Here is an 11,225-nt window from a genome sequence, read left to right on the forward strand (position 1 = left end):
GAGTATATACAAAATGTATACGTAACACGTGTTCCGTATCCAAGCGGATGAAAGTTCTGTTTGTGAAATAGAACCAAAATCCTTTATGAGCGTTTTCGACTCGATAGCTAAATCCTAAAATAAAGGAAATCAAGTGGAGATAAGTTCACCCCGTAGTGTAGTGCTTGGGGCATTTGCCTACCATTCTTCCTGATTTCTCGCAGGGTCGACGTAAAGCCTTTATTTTAATGGTGGTTTAACACTGCAATATTTCACTGTTTCTGGACTGGTACCTAAAGCGAAAGACTGATCACCATACCTTTCATGTAACAAAAATGATCTAGCGATGATTACGCCACCGGGTGCGGATAGATAAATTATGATGAAGCGTCAGATTTCTTAAAATCTGGAGCTACCCTTCCACCCCAGAATGAAAGTTTTTCACCCCATATCTTTTTACTTTCGCATTGCTTCAGTCCACAGTTGCCAACTATATCGATTTTTTGGAAGATCTATCGATTTTGAGAGCAATCTACTGAATTCGACGGAAATTCTATCAATTTTGAGATAATTTAATTTCAATCTAAAAATGGTTTATCTATGAAATTTTGAAAAATTGCTAATTTTTATGACACAACAGCAGCCGCTCCCTTGCCCCGCTCACGGCTTTTGGGTGGACAACAAATCTAGAAAGATAGGAAACTGTGGCTACTCCCTCCCTCCATGCTTTGCGGGAACAATAAATTTTGAAGTTTGCAATAGCCACGACACTCGGGGTTATAGGGAATTAGGAAGTTCTGTTTATTTGTTAATAGACTATAAAAATATGCCAAAAAAATGGGTTTGAATTTTTATGTATCGTATTATCGGCGCTATAATTTTTTTAAGTTTTGTATTTTTTAGATTACTTCGCTTGTGACGTTTCAAGTTCTCTTCCACTTCTTATCGATGAGTTCTGTTGATTCGTCAGTTAACTTACCGTAAACCGGAAATATTATGCAATTCTCTTATCATTGGTTGATTCGGAAAAACTAAAGTGACGTCATACAAAGTAGTTTGTTTATTAAAATCTTTTTTTTTTTTTTTTTTCATATTTTCAAGAAACTTCACTTTACAATTTAATGTGCTAATTTTTATCGCAGAATACTTTTTTATATACAATTTTACATTGGGCTGAACTTCCTCATTTACCGAAATTACCGATTTATTTTTCAGAATCTAGTGATTTTCGCTTGGTGGAGGTTGGCAACTCTGGCCGTCAGTACATATATTTGCCTCTTAGGTCTATGGTCTATCTAAAGTATAAATTTGTATATTTCAGTATAATCTGTGGTCGCTTATGTCAGTGTCATATCGCGCGATTGGGTCCGATTTGCCTTGTTGTTCACGCTTTTCGTCCGTTGAATGTTTGTTCGCGAGTTGTTAGCATTACTAAATAGTTTTTCGGTGTATAGGCCTAACTAAAATGTCTTATAAACGAAAAAAAGTTGTGTTGTCAATGAGTGATAAAGTGAACATTATTGTAGAACTGAACAAAGGAGTGTCCGGTAAACGATTGGCCGAAATGTATAATGTAGGCACATCCACTATTTCTGACATAAAGAAAAATAGTTCTTCAATAACTATGAACTTTGTTTCCGTTTTGGAACGTAAAGATGGAAGCTCATCCAGAAAAATGATTAGGACCGCTGAAAATAAACAGCTAGAGGAGGCAGCTTTTAAATGGTTTCTGCAGCAAAAATCAATTGGAAATCCTCTGTCTGGCCCAATTATATGCGAGAAAGCAAAAACGTCTGCTGAAAAGATCGATGGTGTGTCTGAGTTCACAGCAAGTAACGACTGGCTTCGTAATTTTAAGGCTGGACGCGGTATTCAACTGCTCGATGTGGCTAAAGAAAAGCTTGCTGCTAATAAATTTCTTGAACAGTTTAAAAATGAAACTAAAAACTATGACCCTGAGTTGGTATACAATGCTGATGAAACTAGCTTTAATTGGAAGGCTTTACCTCATACAACTTTGGCCTCAAAGAGAGAAACTATTGCTCTCGGACACAAAATTAACAAGGAACGAGTGACAGTGCTTAATTGCGCTAACTCAACAGGCACTCATCGGCTCCCTTTGCTTTTGATCGGTAAATTGAAATCGCCGAGGGCTTTTAAAAATGTCAGAAACCTTCCCCTGGTGTACAATAATCAAACAAAATCACAGATGACAGCTGCATTGTTTACAGAGTGGTATGATAAAGTGTTTATTCCGGAAGCAAAAAAATACCAAAAGGAAATAGGGAAAAATAAGAATGTGTTACTTTTCGTCGATAATACGCCAATTCACCCGTCTGAAAACCTCTTAGAAAGAGAAAATGGGCGTTTTAAAGTGCTCTTCCTGCCACCAAATGTAACGAGTTTACTTCAACCGATGAACCAAGGCATAATAGAGTGCATGATACGCCATTACCGAAGACAACTGTTGCAAAAACTGCTCTTAGCAGATGAAGATGAAGAGGGCACTCTAGCATACCATAAAAAGATAGATTTAAAGGACTGTTCTTACATGTTAGCTGACTCTTGGAACTCTGTTAAAACCATAACATTAAAGAGGGCGTGGAATAAACTTAATGGAATTTCGACAATAGAACAAAACCAGAAAGAAAAGGGATCAGCAAAGAGAAAGGAAGTGGAAGAAACATTTGAGAAAAGTGAAAATAAAAATGAAAATGAGGCTGAACAAGAAATATCGACTGAAGACATCCGGAACATCCTTGTTAAAATTCCTGGCTGTTCCGAGTGCAATGCAGATGACATAAACGAGTGGTTGCAGTCCGATTTAACGGGCGCTGGATTTCAAATGTTAAATGATGACGATTTACTTCAAAATCTAATGGACGAGTCTCAGCAGGTGAGCGATGAAGACGCTGACGCTACTTCAGCTGAACCGGAAGTGGGACCTACTGCGAATGAGGCATTCTTTTGTTTGGACACTGCCTTAAAGTGGATGGAGCAACAGCCCGAATGCGACCATATACAGCTTCTAACTGTCATGCGTATGCGAGACCTTGCTGCTCTTAAACGAGTCTCTTCATCAAAGTAATCAACTTTGCTGGACATGTTTAAGTAAGTTTTTAATGTGATTCCAATTCGCTGTATTATTTCAAAAGCAATCAAAAAGTGGCCTTAGAGTAAATGTTGTGTTTTCTTTCAAAATATTGTTTTGATGGTTAGTAAAATTATCCATATTTCTGCATTTCCAGGTGACGTCTGGCACTCATTAATCCTGATAATTGGGTTTTACTGCATTTTTTTATTACAGAAATTTAACTTTTTTTTTAAAAAATGGCTCCTAAAAAAAAAACAAATAAACTGAACTCGCATCCCTGTCACCAACACTTACAGTATATAATAATATATATCGTCGACAGCAATCCATCATGCCAAATTTGACCACTTTCAAGGAGAGAGATTTTTTCTTATGCGTCTTCACTCAAGTTATGGATTGTTTTAAAAATCCATAATTTTGCTGAACACACATTTAAAAACAAATGTTCCAATTTCTCTCTTCGAAAGTGGTCAAATGTGAGTTTCGCGGTGATGGATTGCCGGAGACAATATATCCTTTATTGATATATTGTCTCCGGCATATTTATTATTATTTTTTTGTAAAAGGTTCTTTGAACCGTTGTTGTATAAATAAATAAATATGGATGGGTGCAATAAGATATTCCACTACAATAATAAAAAGAAACCATGTACTGTATACCAGATACTTCTTTGACTTCAAGATGAATAGCAAATTTGCGAAACTATTGAAGGTCTTAACTCATATTTAACAAACGACGATGAACATCTTGACTGAAACCGAAAAAACCTGAAGAATTCCGTATTTTACTGAATTCAGTAAAAACTCAACAAGAAGAATACATGTATACCGAACCTGCCAACTACAATAATATTTTAATACTCAAATACCTTTCATAAACGTTTAACCTTGAAATTACCAATAATATTCATATTACTACTATAAAATTTTACTACTTAAATGCCATTCAAATAAGTTTTACTAAAATAAAAAAATTTAATCAATGCTCCCTATACATCATTCATTGTCTCTAGATAGTAGTCTTTATAAATTAATTACAAGGAGATTTGGGAATCATTGAGTTTTCAGTTGTTCTTTTAAGTTAATTTTTTGTTTCTTATATTAAAATATTTATACTGTATATTTTTTATTGTGTGTATAGTGTATATACTTACATGCTGTAACGTAAAGCTGATTAAATCAGTATACTCACACACAGGCTATGCCTATGCGGGATATATCTTGTTTGTACTCTATGTAATGTAAGAAAAAAAATCACTAAATAAAAAAATGTACTTCTAATTTCTTTTTCTTTTTTACAGTCCCTGAGTTTGTCACAACCGACATACAAGTATAAATCTGCCAAAACACCAGTAAAATCACCCTCTGCTACAAAAACATGTCTCTGTTCTATGCCACCCAGTCGAAATGGTATAGCCCCAGTAACTCCCCCGGTTTCCCCTGAGGATCAGATGGACCATCACATGGATGATGACATGGATTCCTTACATAGTTACAGTAGCGTGGCAACCACTGCATCCTGTGATCACGCCTACGTGGCACGCAACGGAACAACATTCAGTGGCAGGAAAATGAAATATGTCGTTCATTGCTCGGTACATGCTGGTCAGACAGGAGAAGAATATCTAACTCCCACCCAGAGAGCTCAACGACAAATAAGAAGGCTAAAAGCCCTATTAAACCAAGCCAAATTGGACTTAGAAAAGAAAGACAGTGATATATTTAGACTGACCAAAGAAGTAGTCGAACTAAGACTCTACAAAGCCTCCCTCGTATCACCTGATGAGAAATCTAATTCGAGCGATGCAGTAACTGTCAAAGAACTCGCTGGTGAAGAAATTGCCACTCCTGACTGTGATAATGTTGCAGATTTAACTGACGATGGCCCGTTAAAATCAAATTCAGAGTATAAAGGGGACAGTGTAGATTTTAAGAATAATCAAATGCCTTCTTGTAGTTATAACTTAAGTGATTTGCATAGCTCTCTAGCTGATTCCGGCCATTTTGAAGACTTATCCAACTCGTCCGTACACTCCAAAGATTCTATGGCAACTAATTTGCAAGATAAAGCTTGTAGCACAGATAATCTCGATAGAGAAGATGAAAGAAGAAAACTGATTCATATTTATGAAAAGAAAATAGAAGACATTACTCGAAGACAAATGGATGAAACACAGGAAATGAAGACTATTCATAATGATAGAGTAGAAGCAATCCTACAAAAGTTAGCAGATGTCAACACACGGTATTGCAGTATTATGCCTGACTATGAGCAAGCTAAGGAACGAATAAGAGAATTAGAGAAACGTTTGGAAGAAGTTAGTAAGCAATTAGCGGAACAAGAAGACAAACATCATAAAATGTACCTTCACATGTACACCAAAGGTCAACAAGCTGCTCAGTTTGAACAGGCTAATCAGGTTAGTTTAGTGTTCAGTTTTGACCTGTATTTTTTTGTCTGAATTTAACAATTTTAATTTTTCATTGTAAAATACCAATGAATCTATCTTTAAGGTACTGGAGCTCACCCACACTCCACAAAGTCGAGTATCAGTTCCTGAATTGTTACAAGAGTTACAAATCACACAACGTGAATTGGACAATTTAAGGGTAAGCAAATTATTTTTTACAGATAATTTAAGGATGAACCAGTTAACACAAATTACTTCACTGCATCTGGAAACAAAAGATCACAAATATTTTATATGATATACCTACTATAGAATTTAGTTATTGTTCGGATGGATAAAGAATACAGTTAATAGAACCAGAAACCTGGATGACTGCTTTCGACTCGGTGACTACTCTAAGGTAAAAAACCTGAAAAAGCAATTCGAGGGGAGATAATTCCACCTCGCAATTAAGTGGTTGGTACATCCGCCACCCATGCTTGAAGTTCTGGGTTCAATTCCTAGCGGGGTGGATAGGATTATTGGTTTTTAAGGTGGTTCTACACTGTAATATTTTATTGTTTCTGGAATGGCTGGCATCTGGAGTGTAAAGACTGATCACATTACCTTCAATGTAACAAAAATAATCAAGATGCGTTACAATCGGAGCACCAATGCAGTCCCCTGAGCACCACAGGGTGTGGATAAGGAAATAATGACTATAGAATTAATAATTTACAGAGGAATCAGATTATAAATAAAATTAAAATACTTGCTGGCACATAATACTACATATTTAGCTAAAGAAATGAGTACCCATTAGAATGAATTATTCACAAGGTTGTTTTTATGTGTACCTTATGAAAATATTATGAAGGAATATTGTTATGCCACATGAAATTATCATTGCCAATGCAATCGGTTTCTAACAATGGATGTTGGGACAAAAAAAATATTAACAGGTCCTTGTGGAAAAGCTTTAGGCTCATTTTTAAATTACATGTGTAGTGAATTGTAACCATAACACCAAAGTATTTTACAGGATCTAACCTACTCGCCGGAGCGTACGTCAAAATCACATATACTTCTAAGTGCAAAGGAGGCTGTTTCTCTTTGGGTTCTAGGCGCTCGAAAGGTGGGATGATGCTGTAAAAAAGCAGAAAAATGCATAATAATTAGCTTCTTTTTATCTTAATAGAACTTTTATTTTATTATTATTCCATCAGAGTATTATTTGCACTAACGCATGGTAGAATTTTGCACTTTATTTACAAAGCATGTACATTTTTCATAAAATATTTGTTTTATTTCTAACATCAAAATAATTTAGAAACAGCCTCTTTTGAGAAAAAAATGGATTGTGAAAGTTAATTTAAAGCGTTGTTGCTAAAGAAGAAAAAAAATATGGAAAAATCGTAACTGCTGATTGTACAGGCGGTAAATAAAGCATTGCTGATTGTAAAGATGGTAAATAAAGCATTGCTGATTATTGGTGTACTGTACCCATACTTTTTTTTTACACAGAATCATAATTTTAAAACACAAATGACATCCAGGCAGGTAGAGGCGAGTATAATTGTTTTTGAAACTCAGTTGTCTATCCAAAAGTATCTAGGTTTATCTATATGGCAACCGTCTGTCTTCGAAAGACGATGGTGATGTACACTTAATTTATAGACTGGGAAAAACAGCTTTTCCGGTGACTGTATAGTCCTATACGGGACCAGCACAGTCGGCCACATTTCTCACACTTCTAGGTTGTGGGGGGGGGGGCTCCAGTAGGTAGCTGCCTTCCTCGCAGTCTTTTAAGCCTCAGACTTTCCAGCCAGAGGTCGTCGTGTGCCGCTTTTCCCTCCTTTACAGCTCCTCTCCATGCATCTCTATCCCTGGCGAGTTCTTCCCAATGATCAGCGTAAATGCAAAAAGTTTTCATGTCACATTTACGGACATCTTTAAATCGCAATCGCTCACCATCGTGGGATTGTTTAGCATCACAAAGCTCTCCAATCATAATATCTTTCGGTATTCGGCCATCCTCCATTCGACTCACTTGACCGTGATCGCAGGCGTCTTTCTTTTAAGAGTGCCATCGCCGAAGACTTTGTTCTGCCACATCACGCCAAGAATACGCTGCAAACATCGCAAATGAAACGCGTTCATTTTCCTTTCTTGGTGTCTGTAAGTAGGCCAGGTTTTACCGCTGTATAGGAGCGCGCTGAGTACACAGGCTTGATAAACTTGTACTTTGGTAAATATGGTAAGTTTATCATTTTTCCAAACTCTGTCTTGGAGCTTTCCAAATGTAGTAGCTGCTTTTCCTATTCTACAGTTGATCTCCTAGTCTAACGAACAGTCTCCAGACACTGTTGAACCGAGGTAACAAAACTTTGAACAGACCTGTAGTATTTGACCATCAACTTTAATTTCTGGCCTCTGATCTGTGTCTTGTCGTAAAATAACAGTTTTTTTCAATTAACAAATAACAACAGGGATGGAGAATACCTTAAATAAGGAAATGTGAAAGTCTAGGCATTTACAGGGCTTATGACCTGTCATTGGCTGGTTTAAGTGGCCACTTTACACACTGTGTAATATTCACCATTTCGCCTATGTTTGAACATCCATATTTCTTCAATTTGTTGATTTAAGTGCAGTTAAAGAGCTGAAACCTTTATTGCTGTGAAGAGATTCATCTGACTGAATTATTTTACATACTAGGCAACGCCTGAAAACAATTTTTCAAGTTTTAAACTTCTTGGACCAGTTGGTTTCATTTTTTTCACCAGTTTTTTTCAAGCTTATTTCCATAGAATTTTTTTTACACGCTGTTGAAAACAGATCCTTGAAAAGTTGTAGATCTTCCTCGGAATGCGCAATAAAAGCAGCATCATCCGTAAATAGCAAATCTTTAATGAGTATCTGTCTTCATTTAGTGATGGCTTTTAGCCTTGCGATGTTGTATAGCCTCCCATCTGGTCTAGTGTGGAGGTACACCCCGGTTTCACAATCTTTAAATGCTGAGTGAAGCAGCACCGAAAAATAAATACCAAAAAGAGTGGGTGCCAGCACACATCCTTGTCTCACTCCACACTCCACTTTGAAGGCAGTTGACCTTTTACCCTCAAATTGAACAGTACAATTTGTATTTTCATGGAATGAAAGTAATATTTTAAGAAGTTTCGGCGGACATCCCACGTGTTCCAAGACTTTAAAAAGACCCTCCCTGCTCACTGTGTCGAAAGCTTTGGTCAGGTCAACAAAGAAGATAAACAGCGGTTTGTGCTGTTCACGGCATTTTTCCTGAAGTTGCCGAAGAGCAAATATCATATCCGTAATTGACCTTTCTCTTCTGAATCTACACTGACTTTCGAGGTATGTCCTTTCTGCTAATTTTCGAATTCGTCTATGAAACACTTTGGCAAATATTTTACCCATGATGCTCAGCAAGGAGATACCTCTATAATTATTAGTCACCTCTGTCTCCCTTGTTTTTGTATAATGTAATAATGTTCGCATCTCTCATGTCTTGTGGAACATAACCATCGTTCCAACAATTTACGAGAAGAAGGTAAAGTTGGGGTAACAGAGACTGGTCTTTCAGTATCTCAGCGGGTATACCATCCACACCAGGAGCTTTTCGCTGTTTCATACTCATAATAGCCTGTTTGAGTTCTGTAAGTGATGGAATCACATCCAGCTCATCCATAATTTCTAATGCATCAACGGAATATAAAGCAGATGATGATATTGGAATTGGTAAAGAGTATAGGGACGAGTAATGTTCCACACAACGATCCAATTGTTTATTTTGGTTCAATAGTTTTTAGAGGCGCAGTTTTTGACAACAGATCCAATTGCTCTTTTTATGCCTTCATACATAGCAAAAGAATTCCCAGTATCCGCCACATTTTAGATGTCGCTACACAGCGTATTCCAATATTTATTTGCACACCGCCTAATCTCTCTTTGTACATTTGCCCTTGCATTTTTCAAAGACTGTTTATTTTGATCAGAAGGAAATGCTTTAAAATTAATCAGGGCATCTCTTTTTGCTTGGATCATTGGGTTTAATTCTACGGCACAATCTGCGTACCAATCTTTACTTCGGTTCTTTGTAGTACCAAAAGCTTTTATAGCTGCCTTATGAATTGACTCACGTAAATTATACCAAGTGTCAGATGAGTTATTTTTGGAATCACAGAATTGACTCATTTCCCTTTGAAAACTGGAACGCATCTCATCTGTTACACCAATTGTATTGATTCTTTTTGTGCCTGCTGTCTTATTGTAATGTATTTCTTGTGGTTGCAGGCATACATTTGTTACAACAATGGCATGATCCGATCCACAATCTGCACTATGATATGCTTGAGTCTTCAAAAAATCTTTTAAATCTATTTTTCTAGTTAAGATCAAATCTAGTTGATGCCAGTGACTGATCTTGAATGTTGCCAAGAAACTTTTTGCCTTCGACCAGCAGAAAAATATGTGTTTATGACGCAAAGTTGTTCTTGTGCACACAATTCAAGAAGCCGTTGTCCGTTTTCGTTAATTTTTCCTAATCCGTGTTGACCAAGAACTAAAGGCCATACACTATAGTCAGCTAAAGTCACCCAGCACGATTATTTTATCTTTTTTATTTACTTCTATCGTAACACTTAATAGTGAGTCGGGGTCGGAGTTTAACGTTGGAGCATACACACTTATTAGAGTTGTATAGAAGTTTTGTGTTTTGACTCTCATTTTTTACTAACCGTTCAGAAATACCCACCGGTAATTTCTAAACATGCCATCAAAGAGTTTTAACAGCAAAGCTAACCCCGTATTCACGCCTTTCTGTTGCTGATTCTCCATGCCAAAAGAATGTATTACAAGATTCCTTAATCGAGCCATTGTCCGCTAGCCTAGTCTCTTGTAATGAAGCAATGTCAATATTTAGTCTTTGTAATTCACTATCTATAATGGTTGTTTTACGTATAAATAAATTAGTATTTGGACAAAGGTGTGGACAAAAGTATCTAGGTATACTGAATGGCAAATATCTACAACTGGACATTTATCCAAAAAAAATAATTACAGACGAACATAGACATTTATTTATCAAATAAATTTCATTATAAGCTTCTTGAAAAATATAGCTTTTTGTGAAACACATTCTGCTTTTTTTGAGCTTAAATTAATGACTAAATATTTTTAATGAGTGAAATTAAATTAACGATAAAATAAATTTTATTACAGCATTTATTGGTTTTGGGACATCTAACTAGGTTGATGCATATGACATTAATACTTGTATATAGTGCTATTTTTATGTTTGCATAAGTACTAATATTGTTCATAAGTACATATATCTTGTCATTTATATTTATTTTTGGTAAATGATTACAGGCGATGTATAAACGCATTGTTGAAGCGCAAGCAGGATCAAGAGGAAGTGTGGACCCGGAAGTGACGCTCCAATTCCTGAAATCGGCTATCTACTACTTTCTAACAGATAGAGAAAACCACCAAGGACACCTTAACGCTATTGAAAGTATTTTAGGGTTCTCGGATAAAGAAAAAGAAAACATCCAAAGAGCGCGGCATTCATAATAGACGTACATAGTATCAATAGCAACCCTTTCCCTTATATCTCCGTGCTGTTGGGTAACATAAATGCTGGAACTAGAAGTAGATATTTTTCAGTATAGGTATGTATTTTTAAGGCTAGTGAATTTATTACTTCGCTTAAATTTATTTTGTTGATCTCTGATCAAAGAAAA

At 36.3% G+C, this 11,225-nt stretch overlaps 1 protein-coding gene across 12 annotated transcripts in view; it reads left to right on the forward strand.

Annotated features, from left to right (window-relative positions):
• qtc (GRIP domain-containing protein quick-to-court) overlaps positions 1-11,225 on the forward strand; it is a 29,883-nt gene extending 18,658 nt beyond the window's left edge. For 6 of the 12 annotated variants that reach the window (XM_088237815.1, XM_088237817.1, XM_088237813.1 and 3 more), the window contains 4 exons: positions 4,375-5,493; positions 5,588-5,683; positions 6,506-6,598; positions 10,852-11,225. In XM_088237815.1, the coding sequence (XP_088093941.1) occupies positions 4,375-5,493; positions 5,588-5,683; positions 6,506-6,598; positions 10,852-11,055 (1,512 nt within the window). In that variant the 3' untranslated portion in view covers positions 11,056-11,225. Of the gene's footprint in view, positions 1-1,433; positions 3,091-4,374; positions 5,494-5,587; positions 5,684-6,505; positions 6,599-10,851 lie in introns of those variants that run through there. The other 6 variants (XM_088237821.1, XM_088237822.1, XM_088237820.1 and 3 more) reach the window with 3 other exon arrangements.

This window comes from Micrasema longulum, unplaced genomic scaffold (assembly GCF_059751315.1).
Source record: "Micrasema longulum isolate JH-2025_06_02 unplaced genomic scaffold, ASM5975131v1 h1tg001793l, whole genome shotgun sequence".
Taxonomy (NCBI): domain Eukaryota; kingdom Metazoa; phylum Arthropoda; class Insecta; order Trichoptera; family Brachycentridae; genus Micrasema; species Micrasema longulum.